Below are 23903 nucleotides of genomic sequence, written 5' to 3' on the forward strand. Positions count from 1 at the left end.
GCACCTTTTCCCTTCAGTGTTGATTTATTTCCTTGGATTTTTCTTCAAATTAAACAAATCATTTTTTTAAATTTAAAAATATAAATATATATATATATAATTATTGTATTATATATTTAGTAAATCATTATTATTTTATTGTATATATATTATATATATATCTATATACACATACACATCTTCTTCTGTCTCCTTATTGGGCCATTTTCCCTTTTAAAATATAGCTATCCAAAGATGTCAGTTTTTTTATAATTTTTGCTCGCTTGTGGGCTTCATTTTACGAGTCACCGATCAGGTGACTGAGAAGAGCGCCTTGAATTGTGTCAAGATGCACAGATGGATGTATCCGGTAATTTTTTTATATAAAACATCTTTCATGTGTGAATGCATTTGTTTGAATTGAACACATTTCCCATGCAGGACTTAAGCATGAACTTGAAGTGCATCATTTTTCTTCACAAACTTACTATCAGGAAACTGCTCTCCTGTTTGTGTGATTCACTATTTAATCTGATTATCTTGTCTCCAGCAGCTGCATGCTTCGGCACAAAAAATAAAAATTATTTATGGAAAACAGCTCAGAGAAGTCCCGCATATTATTCAGAATACAATATAGCACAGAAGGATGTTTTCACAGATATCGATGGCAGTGATCTCAGGTTCAAGAGATTGAGCAGCCAGCCGAGGGTAACAAAGAAAGCTCTTAACACCGTGATTTGTTTTTATTACCAGTTTTTATTGAGACAAAATATGTGAACAAACAAAGATGTAGGATTAGAGTTACAGTGGTTTCTGTGTGCACATTAAAATCAATGTCACTGTTAATCAGTTCTGTTATGAGGCCACATGTTCAACTGCTACATGTAATGTGTTCAGCTGAAGAGGCCAATTATTTACTGATTTATTAAATGATGTAACATCGGTTGCAGTTTTTCTGGTTCTGTGGCTTCAGAAGGGCTCTGTAACCTTAAAGCCCTCCAGTCTCAGTAACCAGCGGCCTCGCCCAGTTTCCTGGCATCAGACACGGCACAGATGCAGCCGTCCTCCTTCTCCACAGCGTTGACCACGTTGTAGTAACGGCTTACAACTCTCTGTTTGTGTCTCAGAGCCACCAAAGCCGTGATTACATTCTGAAGGACAAAGAGATAAGGAGACTCTTTGGAGCAAAAATCGAAGGTTGATTTGAGCAGATCAATGTTTTTAATGTATTACCTCATCAAAGTTGGGCTCAAACCCGACTACATTTTGGGGGTTGACGTAAAGAATCGGAGCAGCGATCGCTTCCTTGAGGCTCTTTCCAAACCAACAGCGGTTCATGAGCGCCTGGAAGAGACACAGAATAATACATTACAATCTGTGAAATGGAAAAGTGACAAGTATAGAATGGATTACGGGCATTATGGTGATCACAGAACTTGCTCTGACACCAGTGAGGGGCATTAGATAGCACCAATTTATCCTAGTGGCACTTAATGGCCTGGACACACACCGAGACCATCGCTGTCGTGATCATGTTCCCACCAGTCGCTCCAATCACCAGCGTCCTTGACTTAGACTTGAGCACAGCGGGGGTCATACTGGATGGAGGGTGTTGCCCTGGCAACACAACAAAAAACTTGATTGACAGAACAGACGGCTTTAACTCACACTCTTCAATGTGAGAAGAGCAAGAAAGTTATTCTGAACTTAATCAGTGTCTTTGAATGATAAATCACAGTTGGCATAATGGCTTTTATTGAACTATTTTCCTTTGTTCAGCAGCTGACAGCAGACAGAAGTAGACAAAGTATCTGATAAATGCTAATCTCAGTATGCCAACAGAGAAATATGTCGTGCTGGTCTGGTTACCAGGAAAGATGCTGTCTTCTCGCCCACAGAAGTCAGACAGCTGGTTGTTGAGGATGACGCCAGTCCTCGGAGACATAATCTTGGAGCCAAATCTGTGAAGAAAATACCTGAAATTAACTGGATCTTGACATTAGGACACTTGGTGAACAGATGCACTTCTAAACCTGTGTTTTCCCCAACACTGTGCTGCATGAAATCTTGGAAAATGAGATTAATTTTTAAATGACCTTTTCAAAAACACTTTCCTTAATCGCTTGAAACTTGATCTTCTACTTTAAAGCCAACAGTGATTTCTTCCTGTGAAGCAGAATGCCTTCAAATACTGACATGTGGTTGATGGTGCTGGTCACGGACACAGCAGATCCATCCTCAGCCAGCACAGACACATGCGTGGTGCCCATGCTGTCCAAATGTGGGGTGACGTTGTAATACTTGGGTCCGTGAGTCTGGTTGCTGCTGATCAAGCTCCGGATGTACTTGGCGAAGCTATCCTCTGTGAGTTTCTTGGCTATCTGTGAAAAGTACAGAGCATTCAAAAACACACTCATAAGAAAGAGTTTGATAGTTACATTGTAGAGGAAAGACTACACATTTAAAATCAGAACTCAATTTGAAAGGGAATTGTATCCCATACATTGTATCCCCCCCCCCCCCCCTGTTACTCCCATTTATCCGATTTGTTTCCAACATTAATCAGAAGCTCCCTCGTAAGGTTCTCCCATTGAAGCAATGAAAACAGTTAAAAGTAACTATAGGTAAGTTTACTCAAGTACTGTATTTATACTTTCCTCTTACAATATACTTCTACTCCACTTCAAAAGGGATATTGTAAATTGTATGGCTGTTACTAGTTAGTTTGCAGATGATATTTGTTACCACAAAAAATATGATCAACAAATAAATTGTCACACAAATGTTATAAATGCAAAACAGTAAATAAAGTAGCTGCAGTTATTCTGTAAAATATTCTCCTTTAATTTTTAGATTTTAAGTATATTTACATAATATTTCTTTACTTTTGTTTCAGCAACATGTTTACAAGTTAACAGCCATTTTTAAATTACATTACATGTCAAATTGTAACTGTTGCATTGCTAGCTCGACTCAAGTAAATGAATACTATCACCAATGGTTATAAGGCATGACTAGAATTATTTACTTGAAAGTAACTTACTTTTTCTGAGCTGAACCCTGGATCACGGATGTATTTCTTTAATCCATTGGAAAACTTAAAAGCTTCAATAAGGCGATGATAAAGCAGTGTCCTTTCCCCGATCAATGATGTTGAATTCAAGTTGTATCCTGGAGATAGAAGCAATTGTTTAGTTTCCCCTGCATCAAACCCTCATATTCTCCTCATCTATGTGTTCACATGCAACAAACAATGAAAGTGTTAATTTGGATTTCTCTGTTCAACACATAAACAAGCTTTATTATGTGATTTGAAAGTGTGGATGATCTGCCACAGCAGGCACCTTTCATGAGGTTAAGGATGAAGCTGAGAATGACGCCCCCTGCAGGGGGTGGTGGTATGTACATCTTGTACTCTCCTAAAGGAACAACCCACGCATCGGTCACTGTAACTCTGTACGATGCCAAGTCCTGCACTGTGAGACTTCCTCCTGTGCAAAAACATTGAAACACAGGGAACTGAACAAAATTCATCTCAGCTCTATATCTAAGATGTTCAATGGATCCAAGCAGCTCACACTGTAGTCTGTGATTGATTGCTGCAGTGCTTTACAAAACCAATTGATTTTTTTTCCATTTCTAATTAGATTATTGTGCTAGGCAAAGAAAGAAAATGGTTAAAAAAAGAGATTGATGAAACCCGTCTGACAATACCTGCCTCCTGTATGTCATGGATTAAATCCTCAGCTATTCTTCCAGTGTAAAAAGCATCTGGCCCTTGGTTTGCAATCATCTCCAAGGTGTGGGCCAGCTTCTCAAACTTCACAATATCCCCACTCTTCATTAAGTTTCCATCCTTATCTGTATACAATTCTCTAAAGGACAAATACAAAGAAAGAAAATAGTAATTAAATGTCGACAGGTGAAATGTTATCTTATCATATTTTTGAATCCTTTTAGGGTGTTTTTTTACCGTAGTGGCTTGGTCTGGTTCGAATCGATGTATGAGATGTATCGACCTTGGATCAGAGGAATAGGAAAACCTTCCCTGGCCAGTTGGATGGTCGGCTGGAAGAGGGTTGCCCACGGCAACTTCCCATAAAGCTTGTGTGCCTGCTCGTAACCCCGAATTTCCCCTGGGACTCCGATCCATTGGCTACCTGGATATATGGATGGATAGGTAGTACTCTGACCATTACAGCTTACAAAGAAACAAAGAACATTTGTAGTCACTTTTTTTTTAAGTTGTAAGCCTTCCGACGAAAGAGTCTGTCTTAATGCAACCTGAGCACAGGCATGTGTGACTTCACTAAAGCCTGTTTCCTCACAAATCCCAAAATTATTAGATTAAAAATACAAGGGGTCATCGTCACTGTAACACACTGAAAAATATCTAATTTCCTCAATTTTAATAACCTCTAATTTTACTCTGATGTATGCCTAATGTTTAAAATGATCCATAATATTGCACCACCTCCTGTCCATTCTTGTCGTGGCAGTGGCATTAGGACAGGAGCATCTAAGGTTGACTGGGTGCTGCAGTTCAGAGAAGCTTTCCTGCTTTCCCGGTTAAAGTTTTTACTTTACTCCAAAATAATGTGTTTTACTTGTTTAATATTTTTCTTGTGTCAGAGTTCTTTCCAATATACTTAGATAGACTCACAAGTATATTTTAACTTATAGTTTAGAACTCCTGTTCCACTGTGTGTGCATGGTCTGGACTGAGAGTTCAGCCTGTGTCCGTTGCCTTTATATCATGTTAGCTGGGCCCCCCAGTATGTATACAATCAGACATGTGTATGTCCAAGAAAGGACTGGCAGTATCTTCAGATCTAGAGCTAGCATAAATCGTTCATCTCTGTGTCCTTCTATGGTAAATTGGGTTCTCCAGATGTGAACCATGAAGAATTTCTTAAAAAGAGAAGAATATTAAGGCTTATCCCGGCTTCCTCAAGCATGATACAGAAGCCCGATCAATATACCTGACGCAACAGTCGGAATGAAAAGGAACTGAAATGCTTCCACTGAAACAATCAGAAGATAATAGAGGTCTTTGATGATGTTTTATTCCAGAGCGGTACCTGAAAGTAGCTGGAAAGTCTTGGGACATGATTTCAGCAGGTCAGTCTTTATAATCCCCGGCACAGTCTCTCTGGAGTTGATGATTTTCACGTTGCCTTTGAAAAGAGGAGATATTATCAATTAACGTCGGTCTCCACCACGGGACACACACACACAGGAGGGTTGAATGAATGTTACCAGAGCTGTCCATCACGGTGAATATGGACCCCCCTCCGAGGCCCATGCTCTGTGGGTTTACGAGGGAGGTGCACAGCAGCGCAGCAATGGCGCCATCTACCGCTGAGCCCCCTTGTTTCAGCATGTCCCTGAAAGATATAGCACGTATTGTTCATGGTATATGTAAATATATAAACACGTTATGCTGCGCGTGTACCTGCCACGCGAAGGCATGTGGTGTTTTTGTTTTACATATGCTGGAGTTATAAAGCACACTTTGTTTGTTAAATATATCATACATTTGCATCCGATTCAAAGGAGGCACATTAGTTGGAATTAAATTGTTACCTCGCAACTCTGATCTTTACTATTAGAATATGAATAGAGAAGTTTGTTTCATATATTTCGTAGGATTTCATGCTATAGTCTTCTCATAAAATACAAATAGTCGTTTGTGCGTAATATGATGCTAATGTGCTCTGGTCAGTAAGGTGCTTATGAAGAGCACCTTGCTGTTGGTGGAGTCATAACAGAAGTAAAAAGTGTCACTCACCGTGCAATCTTTGAACATGTCGCAGAGTCTGCGGCCACAGCAGCGCGTGAGAAAGTGCCATCTGGACACTTGCGCCCCGCGAACACCGCAATGCACACAATGACAGCAACCAGGCCGAGCAGCACCAGTGCGCCACAGCAGTACACCTTCGCCTTTGACCTCGCCATGCTTGATATTGTCCAATCCCTCAGTGGAGATTCTTAAAGTTTCATCATGAACTTTACAGCGTATTTCTCTCTCTCTCTCTCTCTGAAACACCAAAACTTTACTGACAGAGACGCTCCTGGCTCCACCTCTCCGCCGGGGGTGTAGGAGGAGGGGAAGAAAGTTGCTGAGACGATTGCACCAGGGCGGACTGGCTCGGGGTTTGTTGGGATGCTGAGAGGGGAGGAGGAGGACTCATGAACAACTCTTATAGAGCTTACAGTCCATGGAGACACAGACGTAGCTCCACCTCCTCTCACTACCTCGCAGTGCCGTGGAGCCACAGGTCTCAATCGTTATCATGTTCCAGCCTGCTGTGTTTCCCGTTAATTGTATAATGATTGTAAGAGACAAATGTGTGAATGCAAATGTAACTGTATGTGTACACTGGGTGGCGCTGTTCTGTGGTCTTGTGGTTGCCTGTAGAGTCAATCAGATCAATCAGATCATGATTGACTGGTGTTGCACCCCGGAAAAGGCAAAGGGTTTGGACCGCTGTGGAGTTAGGCCTACTACGACTATGAGCTGTTTCCACCGATGTGTTGGCATATCTCGGCAAAGAGAATAAACACATTATATTTATACAGAATCAAATTGGTCTGTGCCTGGGTGATGTCAACGAAGCGAAAGGGACGCGCAGGTGGAGGCTGAACAAGAGCGCGTATACTAGGCTGGGCTGTGGCTCCTTTACCAATGATCTAGATTCTAAAGACATTTACACTTCACTCCAGGCCTGGGTTTAACAGAAGGCCACAACATAGCTCAATAGCATCCTAATACTTATGTTGGAGTGCACCAGATTTATGTTTTTAATTATCCTCGTATTTATTTGTGTTTCCATGTTTTCCACATGCTTTAAATTCCTCAAACAGCTGCGCCATGTTCTAAGCAGACCAGAAGGCATGCAGCAGATTACGACCTTAAAAGCCTTGAGACTTCACTTGGACTTGCAGACGATGACTCAAGCATCATGTAGCTCTCATGCTCTTCGCTGGCTCAGTGGGTGTGTACTCATGAATAAATCATTCTTTGGTTTGTTTGAGCGACCTGAACGTGAGTCAAGCAGAAGAGAACCTGCAGAGGCAGCTCTTGGAAGTTAACCTGGCTCATAACTGCAAAAGAATCATTAAAAGTAGGATGGTCGATTAAGTTGTACTTGCAAACCGACTTGGGTCGTTTCTCTTTTAGAGTTGTTTAAAAAAGCCTTGTTATGCGATAGTAACATTACGATGGGGGGTACAGGGCCCACAAAGATATTAGAAAGAGTAGCTGTGGATATGGGTTGCCTAAAGAGAATACGTACAGGGTCCAGAATGTAGTGCATCTTGGGAAATGCTGTTTTCCCTTTCATCAAGTTGTAGTCAATGGGCAACCATGAGGCATACGGAAGAGGGAGGCTCTCAATTGAGTCAAGTCAGCCAGAGAGTACCTGAGCAATACCGGATAGAAGGCAATGTTACCTTCTAAATAAAATAGTTGCCCACGGTAAACTTGGAAAAGAGAATCTCTAAGCTTTGAGCAGTGCTGCCACTAATGATTAGTTATTCTTATTTATAAAGTGTCCATCAATCTGCCAGTTATTCTCTTAATTAATCGATTCCATCGTTTCGTCTACTATTTGTACGAAATACCTGGAGCCCAAGTTGTATTCAAATTACTTCTTATATATAACCAACAGATACATATATAACTATGACAAAGTAAAGGATTCGACCTTTACTTTTTTGCTAAAAAATCATTCAAATATAATTATTCATTGATTAATCAATGAATAACCAACCATTTCTGCACTCGTATTGGAGAAATATGTTTTTCAACAGGAGTAGAATCATTAGATTGTATTTTTTTTAAATTTAGTTTCTTGCTGCTAATCTTTTCTGCAGCATTAATTGGGTAAGTTTGACATCACCCTCCGGTTTGTCCGGTTACCACTGTGTCCCCGCCACATTGCTACTTTGTCTCCAAATCACAGAATGCGCCTCACTGAGACCTTTATTTTGAAAGGGCTGACCGGAAACATTATTGCGTCTTCCTCACTTTGTTGGTGCTCGGCGCTTCCCTGGTGGAGCCTCGGTATTTACAACAATATTGTCTGTAGCCTATCTGGCGCTGCTGTCCACCACAGACAGACAGGGAGGCGACCCGTCGTGGGGCCGCTTTCTCCTTTCCCCCCTCGCGTGCGGCGGCTGTCGGTTCCAGTTCGGACTTCTTTTGTGCTTTTTGGAGATATTTCCTATCATGTTGGCGCCTGATATCTGTCTACCTTGTACACTGCAGTGGTGCGCAGCTTCGCCCGGAGAAACACCTGTGCGCCTCCTCTCCACTGGCCACAATCATGAATGTTGAGTAGGTATGGATGCGAACCTGTGCACGAAACATCCACGTAGCTCTAGACGAGGAAACACGAGCTCGGTTACTACCTCTGCTTGTTCTCTCTGGTTTATTGAACCTTACAGCTCATCAGTAGGTTGGTGGCTTCGCGGTTGGGTTTGATGGTCCTTAAAGCAGCGGGGGGATGTGGGGGCGTCTTGTTGCTGTCAGACAGGATGTAGGGAGGATCTGTTGGAGCAGTATTACCCGACCATTTTTGGTGAGAGCTCATCGCGAAGATCTGATCACAGTTGACGCATTGCACTGCTCGCGTTTTGGCTGCCGGTCCATTATCATGATATAATCCTCCTCATATCAGCCAGTCTTCTTCCCTTTGTTTCGGTTCTTTTCTCACTTAAACAGCATTACATAGACCGCCGCTCGCCCCCTCCCACCCCCACGAGGGCCCATGAATGCAGCTCATGCTGAGCACCCTATGAATGCCAATTATAGATGTGGGTGGATATCAACAGTGTTTGAGTTTACATAATTCACTGTTTAGCGCGCGCGCGCTCATTCTAAGCGTGGTGCGCAAAATATATAAACGGGGGAGATTTGTCTAAATGCAGCATTGTTTTATACAGTGCACTGTAGGAGTGTGTGCGTGTGTTTGTGTGGGGTGCAGTCATTTTGAAGTCCACAGTGTGTGGGTGAGTTCCAGCAGGTGTGCTTTGTGGTGCATACAGGATGTGAATTTGCTCAAACTCTGAGGAGGAAGATATGTTTGAGACTCCGAGCACATTGTCATGACACCTGCATCAGTTTAACTCAGTCTGCATGCCAACACACTGACAGTAAATAGTTGTTATCCTTCATATAAAATCGCATCATCCCCCCCTAATGTCAGTTTCAGTATCCCTCTCTTTCTCTCCTTCTGTTTTTCAGGGAACAGATGACCCTAAGGCACGGTGTCTGTCTGCATTTGTCTGAATGAAAGCGAGAGGGAGCAGCACAAATACCGCACAGCTAGGAAACATGCAAGGAGAGACCTTCCCCCGTTGCAGACTGGTGAAATGTCAGGACTGAAGAGCGAGTGTGTCAGATCAACTCAGCAGACTGTTTACTATAAGCCTGGCGAGCAGCTCGACACTAAACTCACTAACGCCCTGTGCCTGGTATAAGGCCGTCGCAATCAAGAACAGACCTGTGAACTAATCTCTCATCCGTAAGATTCAGCAATCCCGAGCCGAGATGGAGTGGTCGCTGGAGAATGTGAGGGAGATCGTGGCTGGAGGGATGCAGTCTATAAGGGAGTGTGAGATCTGTGCGTTGGCAATCGCCATGTGTGTGCTCCTGCTGTTCATGTGGTATTGTTACAGGGTGGGCCGCGAGCATGGCTCCAGCCCTCTGCGTGGGCGCTATCTGGCTGGGCCCAGCCGAATTGGAGGGGTGGTGGGGGGCTTCATGAGTTCAGACTGCCGTGGCAGGGGCAAAGGGAAGAATGGATCAATGCTCGAAGAGCAGAACGGCTTCGCCTTCTGCCAGTCGTCGGAGTGCTTCCGATGCACCAGCGCCGGCGAGAGTCTGAACCAGAGGCTCTACCACAGCCTGCAGGATTATGCCAAGCGCTACACCTGGTCAGGTATGGGCAGGGTGCACAAAGGAGTCCGCGATCAAGGCCGATACCTCAACAGCCGACCGACCATCCAGCGACCAGAGGTGTTCTTCCTCCCAGACCTACCGTCGGCTCCCTTCTTCTCCAGAGAAGTACAGAGACACGACGTGGAGCTGCTGGAGCAGAGCTTCCCCGCCCTTCTTGCTGAGTTTGAGAGCATCTACCACCAACCTCCGGCCCACAGCGGCTCCTCCCTGCCACCGGGATGGAAATCCAACAACACACCTCGGGGGCAGTGGTGGACCTACTATCTAGTCAACCAAGGCACCCCTCTGGTTCTTAATGTCAGGAGGTGTCCGCGGGCCTGGAGGGTGCTGAGCCAGCTGCGCACCTTCATCGCCAACAACGTGTTCGGAAACGCCTGCTTCTCCGTGCTGACGCCTGGAGCTCTGATCACCGAGCATTACGGTCCAACAAACGTCCGGCTGCGCTGCCACTTGGGTAAGAGAGTGAAAACCGATTGGACCATGTGATCTCAGAGCCTTATTGTGCTTTCTACATCACACAACAGCATGTTTTTAAATAGCATATTTAAGAGGAGGAGCACTCTGGAGAATCAGCTGCTGGAGTGTTTAGTCTGAAAATATGGATCCCCTTGGGTTACGATGACACATGGCTGAAATGTAGTGGCTTGTGTGATTATTTGTACTGTTTTGACTGCACCTGAGCTTTTATTCTATTTCCAACTGCACCCTCTGAGGGGACTATAAATAGTGGTATTTGTTGTAGACAGTCTTTTGTAAGATGCTTTCAAACAGCATATATCCTACAGGACTCTTAAGATGAGGTTATTTTTGTCTTGGATATGTCACCTGGGAGATAGTTGAGCAATATCAAATGAAATAGTACTTCTTGTTTTTCTCTGGCAGGTCTTCGAGTGCCCCCTTCCTGTGAGCTTGTAGTTGGTGGAGAGCCACAGTGCTGGTCTGAGGGCAGCTGTCTGCTTTTTGATGACTCCTTCCTCCACAGGGCTTTCCACGAGGGTAAGAAGGGATTCAAACTCAATCTTCTATTGCACTCCATCCCTTTTTTTAAATGTATTCCTTTAAGAAGAATTCACTTAAAATGGTATAATCCAATATTAGGTAAATTTGTATTTTGCCTTTTTATTACACTGATGTGGTTTCATGACAAAATGGGGTCATGGTTTTTCTGTTGCTATGTGTCTGTCTGTCTGTGTGCGTGCAGGCGGCGCAGAGGACGGCCCCAGGGTGGTCTTCATGGTGGACCTCTGGCACCCCAACGTGGCCGCTGCTGAGAGACAAGCCCTGGACTACATTTTTACTCCAGGCCGCTTAGAGGACAAGGAAGGGAAATAGGTGTGAGAGAAAAACCATGTCTGACCAAGAGACATCTGCTGTTTAGGGAAGTGTCTGTAGGATTGGGGAGCAACTCTTTTTCTGCCTCCAGACCAGCTCCATCACTGTGTACATATTCTCCGTCTCATACTGTTTCTTTCTTAACTCTTCTTAGCAGATGACCACGCATTGGGCCTCTTTTATCAAAACTTACTCGGAGCACAATTGTTCAAATCTTAAAATACAGCCATTTTATGAATGTGTGAATGATGGCAGGGTGACTTTAGCTTGTCGGTTATTTTATTTTAAATACATGAATCTTCAATGTCTTTGCATATACAGAATAATGTGACTGAAAAGTAAAAAATATAATTGCCCAACAAGCAGATCTCATCAGTTTTATTTTATTCACATTTTCCAACTTTGGGCCAATTCGCAAAATTATTTCAATATAAGATGATTTTTACATTTCAGTTTTTATTTTGGTTGCTGCTTGAAACAGTTCAACAGCAGTAGGGCTAAGTACTTAACAGATATGATGAATGGATCTTTGCGAGCCAAAAATAATGTGCATAATTAGTGTAAAGAAAGTATTGGTGGTATTAACATTTAATGCCGATTATTTTAAGCTCACTGTAACACCTGCATACATTTCCCCCAAGGGCTAAAAGAAAAGATCATTCAACTTTTTATATTGTAAACATATCCAGTCATATTTTAAGACGCACATTTGAAGTCTAACAAAAACATGATTGTCAGTGGATATGCACATTTTTCATTTAAAAAATATCCACTTCCGAATGTGCGACACTCTCACGCCTCACAAGTGCACAATCTGACTATAGTGCTTATTTACATCAAATCACAGCCAAGGGGACGCTGAAGGATATGTGCATCTGTTGGATAATTGTCCACCTTCTGTTCAAAAGGTATTGAAACTCATTGAAGATGGCCATGTGTAGTTGCACAGTGGCTTTACAAATACAGATTAATGTTAAATATATCAAATTAAAAGATATGTAAACTAATTCCATTTCATAAAGTGCTGAAATTGAAGATTGTGTTAATTCATTAACTGAAGACATTTCTCGTGTTCCCTCTCATATCTGTATGCGTTTTGATAGAAATGTGATAACGGAGGTCCAATGTTCATCCTGATGTGACTTTTTACCGAAGCAGCAAATGTCTCTGCCTGTGTGGTAGTTAATTGTGCTCCCTTTGGAAAAATCAATCCTGCTTTCAAAGACGTTGTTAGATAAGCACATGTTCGGTCAATTTGTGTGAGTGGGCCTGTGCTGTGACAATGGAGGTGAAGCGTTTTTGGTAAATTTACTAAACCCTTGTAATTTGGTTGTATTTGATATACGGTTTGTATTTCTGTAAATAGGGTTGAGGTAGAAAACCAAAAAAATGGTAAGGTCTAAGATCCTTAACGATGACTGTCTTCAATGCTATAACTATTGTGTTGTCATGATTTACAGCTAAAGCGATCACATTTCATTCTCTGTTACATGAGTTCAATTTTGATAGATTCAATTAGTAGATTCTGTAAATTGCTTGAAAATGAAGTACTATCTCTGTTGTTATGTGATGTATTTATTTTTAATCAATCTGTAATTTTGCAGTACCATATTATTTTTATCAAAGGCACAATCCTCAAGTCTTCAACAGCACTTCATGGATATATGTGAACACAAGGTTGTGTGAATTTAACTTCAGCAGCCATACAGGCCCATTGCAATTAAAGAAACCCATCTATTCAATTATAATGTTTACCAAATGAATTTGGAGCTGTTTACAACATCGGCCAACACCGACACTCACATTGAGCTGTCCAGAATTAGATTTAATCCATTTAAGAGTGTGAAAACAGTCATTCCCAAAGCATTGCTACACATATACAGTGTGTGTCGGTGCAACCATTTTGTTTACATTAGGATTAAGGATTTGTCCTTCAACGCATTCTTGTGTGGATTTTGAACAGTATTTCTGTACATTTAATAAATGGTTGGATATCTTATTTAACCAGCTGTTGTCAGAGGAGTCACTTTTACACATGTCACAAATGTTAAACAAGAGGTCGTCTTCACACTGTGAATCATCCAATTCATTAATGAAGCTAGTGTTCCACTAAATATTGATTTTTAAAAAACAATTTAGCAGGAGCAGAGTAGTTCAGTTGTAGAAAAGAATAAAGGCTTCTGCAGAGCTGTTACTCTGGTATTGGTAATACACTTACACTAATACACAGCAAGGGGGCAGAATAGATCGAGTTGCCTCTTTTCAGTCAGATGCAGTTGTATAATAGTATACCACAGGGAGGGGGCAAGTTGCTCTTTTTCCCCAGCAGCGTGTTTTTGTCAAACGTGCACTGCCAGCCAATAGCACAATAATACTAAGTCAATAATAATATGTTTAATACAAGTTGAAGGGAAGTCAGCATCCTTGACTGAAAAAACATCCCCTCTTCTAGTCATTTGAGTTTATTTAAGCGGGGTTGCTTAATATTTAGGCCTGAAACTTTGGTGGATGTTGATGGCAGTAATAACACATAATTCATTTTTTTAATCCTTGAGTTCTTGTATTCATAAGTGGCATATTTTATGGGCCCATAATTGTTTTGTTTCAGTATCACGGGCGCTTGAAATATTAAAGTAGAAACGTAAGTTAGTGTTGCAGTTCTACTCGGCATGCTTATTGCGCGAGAAGTTTAAGTTAAGCGTATGTGCTTGAGAGAGAACAGGATACTGTAGCATTGAGGAAGGGGAGAACAACATGAAGTTCATACTGCTTATGCACGAGGATTATCTGTTGAGCAATATGCACATACAGAGTTTGAATAATAAGACATGCATGTGGGTGTAGACATACTCATATGTATTTTATAAACTAGGATGATTAGCTGTAGACCTACATGTGGAGCTGATGGGGTTTCTGACCCAAGTGAAACATTGTTTAATTTGACATTAAAATGCAGACAAGCAGTTAACAAATGTGCAGACACAGCATGATCACCTGTGAAATGCCATGAAATCCACAGCCATGCAACACATTATGACACATATATACTCTTCAATTTACATAATGTTAACTTTATAAAGATAATCCAGAGTGATATAGTAGGTGGTAATTTGATAAATTACAGAATTAACTATTAAAGCACAACTACAATCTGATCATCTGGAAAGGGCCCTCAAGTGACTACCTCATTTGTACTCAATGTTGAGGCCCTGTTCTCTAGAGGAGCCCTACATGTGTCAAAACCTCAATTTAACAACATTCATATTTCTATCTATATTGTGCTTACATCTATACATTTATACGTAATCTAATTCTTCCAATCTAACTCACATACAGAAATCCTGGTGCCTGAGTCATTTCAGTTTGTAATTGTGGCTCATTTTCCCTAAGGCCTCATGCAGGTGGCTCTGACTTGATAAAATAAGCGGCAATGTTATTTCATCCAATTGAAAGACAACATTACTAACCGCCCAAAAATGCTGCGAGTGTGGTAAGACAACATCATAGATGGCCTCACAAAGATTGTTATTGCTGCAACAGTACAATATTATCATGCATGTTGTGTCTACACTCAGATTTTTTATTTTTTATTTACGCAATCTCAAATAATGTCCTTGTGAGGCACATTTGCATGTGGGAGGTGTAATGTGCATCTATTTGTTTTATCTTTGTCATGGAAAAGTTTGCCGAGCATTGGACATTTTACTACCGTCTATGCACCCACGTCATAGCCACGCTGCCAGAGACCAGCGTTCACATCAAGGAAAAGGTGACGCGCTCTGCAGCGCCGTTTGTGCCCCTCTGTTCAGCTGCCTGCGCGCGCTCCGGCCGCGCTACCGCACAACAATCAGGTGATGAAATATAGTCAAACTTTACAGACTCTGCTATGCTAATATGGGTCGACAATGGAGACGAAACGGTGTACGGTGTCGATGATCAACCCATCGAGACAGACTAGAGCAGATCCGCAGCAATGAGCGCCTCCTTTCCAAAATCTGAATCCACGACCTCCTTACTGAAATCCTCCTCTGCGGCGAGGAGACCGACACACCTGCCTGAACGCACAACAGAAAGCCGGAGAAGTCACCATCAGCACCAGCATCAGCATCACCACCGTCCGGCCGCACTCCAGAGCAACAGCAAAGACGAGGAGTCCTTCTGGTCGGCTGAGTGCGATATCAGTGCCCGGAGACCCCTGTGCCATCCCTCCCTCGCTGGCAGCCAGGACAGTAGTAACACTGCAGCCACTCGGGGCAAGTGTAAGTTACATTCCCCCCACAGCCAAGTTCCTGACCCCCCGGAGCCAAACGGCGAGGCGGACCGAGCTGTGAAGGAACGCTGCAGGTCATCCAAGCCTACCCACCGGCACCACCACCACAGGAAGCACAACCGGGAGGACCGTCCACCGGCAGCCGAGCAACCTGAACCAGAGCACCCCAGTCGCTGCCGCACGCACACCCGTCCGGTCCCCAGGGTGCCCTCCCTTTCAGACAGCAACGACGACAGGGCTCTTCTCTGTGAGCCGAGGGACCATAAAGGGGTCAATGTGGCTCGGAGCGGGGGCCAGGTCAACAGTCCATCCACGTCCTCCTGCTCCCCGGTCCCGCTGTCCGGAAGGTCCTCTCGCCGCTCCCGGAGGTCCAGTGCTGCTTCTTCTGCATCTGATGTCAATATACGCACTATCCTCAATTCACTGTTTGGACAGGTAAGTCCGTGAGATATAAGGACATTGATGGATCAGCTTGTTGCTTTTAAATTAAATCCCCTCCACAATTGTTCAGTATAGTCATTTTAATAGGTTTAGTGTAAAACGCAGGGGTGCTCCTGGACATTCTGGGGCCCTGACAAGCTGTGACCGTGTGACACCCCAAACCTAAATCCGATTTTATCTCAAACATAATTGGTAATGCATAGTTCTAATAAAAGGTTTGCAAATAGATAATTTGATTGACCACATTAATGTATAGTACTGCCTGCTTCAAAATAAAATACATTACATTCTTGCCATGTAGAAAATGGTGCTTTGTTGTTCTCCAAAAGTGCACAGAGATATGGAGTGGTTAAGTGTGCCTTCTGGCTATACTGACATCCTGTTTACAATCAATATGTGCTATGCAATGCTCTCTGCAAACACGGTCATTACTGGACAGATTGGACTTCGAGAGCTTCTTCTACACATCCATGTCTTATATAATTTGTAAATACAGCACCACCTCCTACATACCCTCTCAATCAGGCAGGCATTTGTTATTTAAGTGGATGTGCAGAGGCATATGATATTAATATTGAGAGGTGGAAATATCTGATGTGCTAATCTGCATTTGGTCAAAGATATATCTTATAGTTCTTGCATCATTTAATCAGGAACACTGCAGTGAGTGAGTGTTTGAAGCAAAGCACCTAGAAGTCACTGCCAGGGATAGAGGCTCTGCCTTAAATCTATTCACACAAAAGGAAAGAGCTCAGCTTAATATGCTTGGATTCTTATCAGTGGTGTGATTTAGCATGGCTCACCGTGCTAAAGTCTATTAACGGTTTACATTTTACATTTTACAAATCCTCATAAAGCTCCACCTTGGTGCTAAAAAATATGTTGCTTATTGCAGGCATTTTATTGTCCATTCGAAAAAATTCAGAGTTTAGTTCTTGCCTTGATTCTTGACGTGATTTTAATCTTATCATAAATCAGGAAGTGATTAAGAATTAGGAAGCTCTCAGCCGTGAAATAGACTCAGTATGAGAACACAGAGATCATCCATTGTGGCTTCAAGTTAAAAACCTTATGACAGCCTATTCTACAAATAACTCTGCAAGCAGCTCTGTGAAAACATTAGTGTGACCTCAAAAAGATACTTGGCAAGGCTGCTAAATGGAGAGGAGTTCAATGACTGGCAGAAATATAACACATGGTTTGAGAGGTATCTTTAGCATTTCGTCTAAACGATGCGTTTGAAGTAAAGAGTGCTTTTTTGTGTTGAGTGCGTCATGAAAAACGGAAATAAATGTGAGCAGATGGTGATCAGGGATGATAAAGAATCATATCCCCACTATAGTTGTGTGCAGAGAAAAATATTACCTCACTAGCTGTCTGTGTTCGTGTTTTATGCCGGTATACTACACCCGCAGATGTAATGTTCACTGTTACAGATGCACTACAGAGTAATTGTATTTTTCACAATCAATAATGTGTCTCTTCGCTGCCATGTGGCTGCTGTAGGTCAGAATGACCTTGTCCTTGACTGCAGAGGATGGTGTGTGGGGGTTGTCAGGCAATAAAAAGCGAAGGCACATGCAGATATATAAAATGCAATGAAAAAATTAAAATACAGTCTCAAGGCTGCAAACTGACAGATTGGTCTCATAGTTGAGGGTGAGAGTCCAGGTGAGGAGACTCCAAATCGGACATTACAGCGTGTTCCTGTACACTTGCCCGGTGCTGAATTGTACAGCCTAGAAAGAGCAAACGCCTCACAATATGAGTTTGACCATGAAGAAAAGGTCACCTGCTTGCACCCCTTGTCCCGTTTCATGTGTTTTGGTGTCTAGGCTGTTCACAGAATAACAGTTTGGTCGGTGTGACAGTCGGGGAAATAAATCGCAGACAGTGGATCACCTTTTCCTTTAATAGGCATCATGTTGCTCCCCTCCTTGGTATACTTCCCTGTCTCGTCTCGTTTCTCCGCCTCACTTACCTCACTTTTTCACTTTCTCTCTCTCTCTCTCTATCTTACTGTGTCATAGGCTGCTCATACTATTCCTACATCCACTTACTCCAGATAGTACAGTGCAGTCCAGGGTTTTTTCAACCAGCGCCCGGTTAGCACCCCTGTCTTCATGGGTCTTGCTCTTGTTTGCACTCGTCTCAAAATCCAAACTGCAAACATAACGGCAAGAAGGTCCTCATGGTCCTTTTTAGTGCCTCTTTTCTCCTTTGGTATGGGAAACTGCTTAGATTGGCCTCTGAGAACGGTAGCCTAGGACTGTTTTCAGTGTGATGCACTATTACACCCTGTCTTTCTCAATTTGTTTGGTGGATTTTGAAGGTGAAACTAAACCGTACAGCGTTCTCAGAAACTGTCCACGGTTGTGTGCTGTTGCATTTGTTCTGTCTGTCAGTTATCGTATTGTAAATTTAAAAATACATATTTTTTAACGATATCTATTCTGTACACAGTTTGTAGTTTTATTTTACACACTGTTTAGAGTTGGTGGTGGAAACTACTTTATGAAATGAAACTATACTCTGCTTATTTGGCTCTCGAGTGCATTTGAATAAACATGTTAAATGAATGGCTTCAGACTTTGGCCGACCTTTTGTGTGCAACAGGAACTTTTTTTCGCGAAAAAATAATACTGTATGTCTCACAAAAGAAAAAAATGTCTTCATGTGTTTTAAGATCACAACATATATGCAGCATATTTGTTCTGCTTCTGAGTGTGTTTATTGTTCCTGTGACAGTGTATAGGTGTGAGGTGCGAGTCCCTCCAACGTGGCGCGTAAACTGTTATGAATGTTGAGTGGAAAGTTGGCAACATGCTGTTTCATTAATACATTTGGCCTTTCTGACATGTTTCATGTCATCATTGTTTCTCTCTCATATACACACACACACACACACACACATAACTTTTACAGAGAACATTTCTGTCCTAGCATTTAATCTATTGCCCAAATTCAAGAATATAGAGTTGACAATGACTGTCACACATCCTCTCTCAACTTGTTTCTTGTATCCCTTCTGCTCCGAAACTGCTTCAGACCTCTAACACTGTTTCTAAACCCTTCTGGAAAGATGCTCCAGGATGCTGAGAGGAGATTCAGAGGGGTGCTGTCCTGTGAGGAGATGGGCCAGGCAGGGTATCTTGAGCCTTATCAGGAGTCCATTGTTTCCATGACACAAAACTGCGCTCTTGTGAGCAACATACGGTTGCAAACCTGTGTCTTCCTGAGTAAAGGCATGGCCACATGCAGGCAGGCTGTACGTAAGTCTGGACAAACATCTTTTTGTATCTCTCTGTATTCATCAGAATTATATCTAACCCTGGATAAGATTTCTATCATCAACAAACAAGCTGCCCCAACAACTATCACCGCTCGGTCGTTGAGACCCTTTCGATTACTTTCTATTATAATATTCTACTATTTCTACATCTGCTGCTATCTTGCGAGCTGCCAGAAGGAAACACACAGGTTTGGAAAATGGATTCAGCCTCAAAGCTCAGCAACCGGATAGCTTAGCTTAGCACTAAAGCTGGAAACAGGCTAACAGACAGCCTAGTTTTACAGGGTATCACACCCTGCATTATTTCTTCTTTAGGTACAGTTAATACGTTGAGGTGGTCATACCTGACATGTAACAAACATGATATGGTGTGTTTATTTTGGCGTTGGAGTATGCACATTTTGTTCCCTTCATCCGTTTCTCCCTGTTTCAACTCGTTGTGCTAAAATAATCTAACCGCCTGGTGGTTGTAGGTTAAAGTTTACTACATAGACATGGGAGTGCTATTGGTGAGCTTATCTAATCCTCAGTAAGCAATTCCTGTTCATTTTAATGCCCAGTCTTTGTTGTCTACAATATCACGTATCAATGTGCAGTGATGGCAGATGAATTGCATAAAAAGACTGAGCAGCCTTATTATTCTGTACGTTCCCATCTCAATAGAAACAGCACAGTAATGGAGGTTTTTGCACACATGAGCAAATGGATCAGGCCTGGGACATGTCAGTGCGAGAGATGGTGGTTGATAAACTGACAGGGATGGATTGACCGATTGCAGTACTGATGAAGTGCACGTGTCGTATCAGCTGGTGAAGCATCCTTGGGCTCATGTGCCTTCTGTGCTTTCTGTGTTTTCTGTGCCTGTGGTTCCGGTCAGGTTCTTGAGGTCTGACGTCAACGCTCAGTGTTGTTTATACTTTTCTCTGCTCCTGCTGTTAACCCCTGAGGGCTCTGGGATATGTCTTCCTCTCTCTCTGCCCTTTAAAGGTTGCGTGTATCAAGTGCTGTAAAAAAAAAAAGAACAGTCGCATTCTTCTGTGAACTCGGGTGGTTATGGTTCCCAGTCATGTTTCATAGGGATCAGCCTATTCATACTTGGACATTTTGTGAGATGGTTTCAGTGTACTTTTAACACCCTTCACCATTAGAGGTCCACAAAAAGACTCAGGCTTGTTATGGAGCACGTCGCTGATTCAGGTCTGGGCGTCACTCGAGTCACAGCGTTGTCAGCGGTATGTTTGGATGGAGCTCAGACAAAGACGAGCAGTTTGTTATCATGTGTGATCGTGACGGCTGGTTTTGGTTTTGCACTGACAAATTATCAATTGTCATTTCTTCATAGGACAGAGAACTGCGTCCAGAGGAAATGGATGGTAAGTGTATCTTTCTTTCACATTCCCTCTCTCTTTACTCACATGTTAAGCTGTAGAAAAAATATATAGGTTATTTTTTTCATGATTAAACAACACAGGTTTTGTCAAAATGCTTTACGGAACAAACTTTAAATTAAATGAAAAAAGTAACATATTTCATCACATGGTGCCAGAATTTGTATCCTTATGTGCAAAGTAACATACAATTCAGTTGCTAAATGTCTACCTGTTGTTGGTCAACAGAGTTACGGGATGCTTTCAAAGAGTTTGACAAGGACAAGGATGGTTTCATCAGCTGTAAAGACCTTGGGAACTGTATGAGAACTATGGGATACATGCCCACTGAAATGGAGCTGATTGAACTGAGTCAACAGATAAACATGAACTGTAAGGACTTAACTTGTGTATTTAAATCTAATGCATATAGTTGTATCCTCTATGTTAATTGTGTTTTGAAATCCTGTGCCTTAAGTGGGAGGTCATGTTGATTTTGAGGATTTTGTCGAGTTGATGGGCCCAAAACTCCTTGCCGAAACTGCAAACATGATTGGAATAAAAGAGTTAAAAGACGCATTTAGAGAGGTAAGTGTCCGGATTTTAATTTAGATAACGGCTTTCCAAAACTGTGGTCGTGTTGTGAGATTTTGACTGTTTACTTCTCTGTTTTTATTGTTGCTGCTTTTTGTTCTCAGTTTGACACCAACGGAGATGGTGCCATAAGCACATCTGAACTACGGGATGCAATGAGGAAGTTATTGGGCCAACAGGTGAGAGTTAGATTAGAGAGAGATAACAGAGAGTCTCTGAACCATTCATTATGAATACTCACTGTGTGTGGTGCTCCACTAACTGCTGCCAAACTATTTTTTCCAGGTGGGTCTCAAGGAAGTAGAAGATATCCTGAGGGAAGTTGACCTAAATGGTGACGGGCTTGTTGACTTTGAAGGTAAATTCTCTTTACTAACTACTCATTTAAAGTTTTCCGTAGAGTTCATTGTCATTCTCCTCCTCTCTCTCTTCACAGAGTTTGTACGAATGATGTCTCGCTAAGATCATGAAATGATCGGGCCTGAATGTGAAGCTGTGTCCTTCTCTATACTTGACCAAGAACAGAGGACATGTTAATATCTCTGAGCCATCCGATTCTGAATGACACTGGAATTAAAACTCCTTGAATGTTTTGGAGCAAGGTGTCACCTCACACTTTCAATCAGTGTTCAAGTGTTCTTCCTGAAAAGTCTCCTGTTCAACTGAGGCAGAATTTGCTGTAGCCTAGATGATCATTGTCCAACTTGTGTTTTTGCACTTTAATTCTGACTAAATACCTTCCTGTGTGGATAGACTGCTGGTGTCTTGTCTCATCTTCTACGTCGTAAAAAAATAAGTCTTGCAAAATGTTGCCTTTGATATACAATACAGTCAGGATGTGAGAGTGAATGTCTATAGAAAATATGTAAAAGATCAGTGCACTGTTCAACATTTCGGTATATATATTTTCACACAGTATGTGTTATATTAGAAATTGTAAGTGTAATGTCAATTGTGTGACATTGGTGCTCCAACCAGGAACCCATGTGGCAATATAACACCTGTATTGTGACTGTGTGGCCATCTGTGGTTTTTCACTGTGCCAGTCGAGTGCTATAAAAGCATCACTGTCTGACAACTACATGGAACGAAGAAACAGATCTCTGTTATTAAATTCTGAAATACATTTCCTATATGTTATTAGCTACAATAGATCACGGGTAGTGTTAATTCCATATACAAAGATGCCCAGCATCATATGTCTTTAAATGTTCACAGGTTTGAATGTTTAATGTAGCTTTGGGAACAAGTATTGTCTGTTTTTATGAATCCATACTGGCCTGTCTGAGATCATACAGTAGGAATAACATATGTGATCTGTATTTACAATGGATTTGATTATGATGTACCTGTACTGTATGTCAGTGTCAATTGTAGTTGTGGTAACCACACAACTGTGTTGTCGGAGCAATTTGTATGCATGCCAAAGATGAAACATTTATCAAAATTCAGTATGTAGATTTTCAATAAAATAAAATATTTCGAGACGGTAATTGTAGAATAATAAAAAAGGTGTTTACATTTAAGACCTTTATTCTGTGGTGATGTTGTTGAAGAAAGCGCAAAAATAGTTTTTAGTTTGATATTTAGATGTAAAAAACATGTAAAATATCATGCTGTGCATCTTAATCTTGTGCTATTTCTAGATACGGCATATACAAAATTGTCCTCAGTATATTAGTATAGCATTGTGTGCTGTCACTGCATGTCTTGAGTTCAAACCTCCATGTGATATCTGTTATTCATACGCGTCTGGTAAGACTGCTGGCTGGATAAGCTTTACCTGCAGAACCATCACTGTGCAAGTCATCACATGAAAATATCTTCAAGTAACTGTGTTGTGTATTTGCGTGACCTTTGACTATTTCTGCTTGAATTATTTATACTGCAAACATATTTATGTGTTACACATATTACTTAAGGAACATCACAGCATGCATAAAATGTAGGCTATCATTAAAAGAGACCTTGTTTTATTTAGAAGGCAGTGACAGACATTAGCTTTCACATTTTCTTAGTGGCAACTGCAGTGACTTTATGTTGATGCTTTCTCCAGCTAAAACAATTTGACAAAACATGAACACAATAGTAAAGTAAAGCAAGCAAGTAAAATGATATAACACTAAAATGGTCAGAATTAGATTTTTGCAGGCACACTAACACCCACGATAAAACTGCTCGATCACATGCTGCCTCTGGTGGAAACAGCATCACAAAATAGTTCCCCATATGCGTATGCAAAGTATTTTGTGGAAACATTTGGACTTTAAATGAGTTTACTGTAAATGTATTGCAAACATTTAAAAAATATATCCACAGCTGTAGCAAACAATTTAACCATACAGGATTGTGTTTGCTTCCTTTTAATGATCGATAGTATTGTAATATATGTTTACTAACGCTGTGTCAGGTTAAAAAAAATCGAAAGAAACACCTGTCATCTATTTAGGTATTCCTGTTTCCATAGCAATTTCCATTCATTCCTATCCGGGCAACTAATTGCGCCGTGTGCGCGCTGCGTTGGACTCTTATGATTGGACAAGGCTCGGACGATACCATCTCAGAAAAAGGGGGGTGGATATTTCTTAAAGACCACGTCTAATATTTCTATATTTAAACCAAATATGATTTTCAGTCCCTCGAATGTGTTCAAGGAAATAT

At 41.7% G+C, this 23903-nt stretch overlaps 3 protein-coding genes across 8 annotated transcripts; 2 read left to right on the top strand and 1 right to left on the bottom strand.

Annotated features, from left to right (window-relative positions):
- Nucleotides 1–715: 715 nt before the first annotated feature.
- On the bottom strand, nt 716–6113 carry ggt5a (gamma-glutamyltransferase 5a). Its single transcript, XM_056419174.1, has 12 exons — nt 5771–6113; nt 5239–5366; nt 5061–5156; nt 3953–4139; nt 3694–3854; nt 3324–3470; nt 3023–3150; nt 2176–2360; nt 1849–1940; nt 1490–1596; nt 1213–1323; nt 716–1130 (listed from the first exon to the last, which is right to left on the bottom strand). Exons 1-12 carry the CDS (start codon nt 5935–5937, stop codon nt 984–986), a joined length of 1656 nt encoding a protein of 551 aa, XP_056275149.1. The 5' UTR covers nt 5938–6113; the 3' UTR covers nt 716–983.
- Nucleotides 6114–8033: 1920 nt separating this feature from the next.
- On the top strand, nt 8034–13282 carry asphd2 (aspartate beta-hydroxylase domain containing 2). 4 transcript variants are annotated; one of them, XM_056418645.1, is made up of 5 exons: nt 8034–8324; nt 9230–9418; nt 9521–10400; nt 10829–10942; nt 11148–13282. In XM_056418645.1, the coding sequence occupies exons 3-5, from the start codon at nt 9536–9538 to the stop codon at nt 11276–11278; spliced, it is 1110 nt and encodes a 369-aa protein (XP_056274620.1). In that variant the 5' UTR covers nt 8034–8324; nt 9230–9418; nt 9521–9535; the 3' UTR covers nt 11279–13282. The 4 variants fall into 4 exon arrangements, with proteins under 4 accessions (XP_056274620.1, XP_056274619.1, XP_056274618.1 ...); XM_056418644.1 differs by having other exon boundaries at nt 8035–8324; nt 9515–10400; XM_056418643.1 differs by having other exon boundaries at nt 8035–8324; nt 9230–10400.
- Nucleotides 13283–14540: 1258 nt separating this feature from the next.
- cabp1a (calcium binding protein 1a) lies at nt 14541–22776 on the top strand. 3 transcript variants are annotated; one of them, XM_056418890.1, is made up of 8 exons: nt 18113–18247; nt 19072–19257; nt 20624–20654; nt 20898–21041; nt 21127–21236; nt 21347–21421; nt 21528–21600; nt 21679–22776. In XM_056418890.1, exons 1-8 carry the CDS (start codon nt 18113–18115, stop codon nt 21702–21704), a joined length of 780 nt encoding a protein of 259 aa, XP_056274865.1. In that variant the 3' UTR covers nt 21705–22776. The 3 variants fall into 3 exon arrangements, with proteins under 3 accessions (XP_056274864.1, XP_056274865.1, XP_056274866.1); XM_056418889.1 differs by lacking the exons at nt 18113–18247; nt 19072–19257 and adding an exon at nt 14541–15983; XM_056418891.1 differs by lacking the exons at nt 18113–18247; nt 19072–19257 and adding an exon at nt 20356–20513.
- Nucleotides 22777–23903: the final 1127 nt, after the last annotated feature.

This window comes from Pseudoliparis swirei, chromosome 7 (assembly GCF_029220125.1).
Source record: "Pseudoliparis swirei isolate HS2019 ecotype Mariana Trench chromosome 7, NWPU_hadal_v1, whole genome shotgun sequence".
Lineage (NCBI taxonomy): Eukaryota > Metazoa > Chordata > Actinopteri > Perciformes > Liparidae > Pseudoliparis > Pseudoliparis swirei.

What these genes read in the sequence shown, in the direction of transcription:
- ggt5a (XM_056419174.1), bottom strand. Translation starts at nt 5,937, where the DNA reads ATGGCGAGGTCAAAGGCGAAGGTGTACTGCTGTGGCGCACTGGTGCTG. An exon ending in CATCCTTAACCTCATGAAAG is followed by an intron (nt 3,151 to 3,323) that starts GTGCCTGCTGTG and finishes TTCTATCTCCAG; the next exon opens with GATACAACTTGAATTCAACA. An exon ending in AGAAGACAGCATCTTTCCTG is followed by an intron (nt 1,597 to 1,848) that starts GTAACCAGACCA and finishes TTGTGTTGCCAG; the next exon opens with GGCAACACCCTCCATCCAGT.
- asphd2 (XM_056418645.1), top strand. Translation starts at nt 9,536, where the DNA reads ATGGAGTGGTCGCTGGAGAATGTGAGGGAGATCGTGGCTGGAGGGATG. An exon ending in CCGGCTGCGCTGCCACTTGG is followed by an intron (nt 10,401 to 10,828) that starts GTAAGAGAGTGA and finishes TTTCTCTGGCAG; the next exon opens with GTCTTCGAGTGCCCCCTTCC. An exon ending in CCACAGGGCTTTCCACGAGG is followed by an intron (nt 10,943 to 11,147) that starts GTAAGAAGGGAT and finishes GTGTGCGTGCAG; the next exon opens with GCGGCGCAGAGGACGGCCCC.
- cabp1a (XM_056418889.1), top strand. Translation starts at nt 15,252, where the DNA reads ATGAGCGCCTCCTTTCCAAAATCTGAATCCACGACCTCCTTACTGAAA. An exon ending in GGAAGTTATTGGGCCAACAG is followed by an intron (nt 21,422 to 21,527) that starts GTGAGAGTTAGA and finishes TATTTTTTCCAG; the next exon opens with GTGGGTCTCAAGGAAGTAGA. An exon ending in CGGGCTTGTTGACTTTGAAG is followed by an intron (nt 21,601 to 21,678) that starts GTAAATTCTCTT and finishes CTCTCTTCACAG; the next exon opens with AGTTTGTACGAATGATGTCT.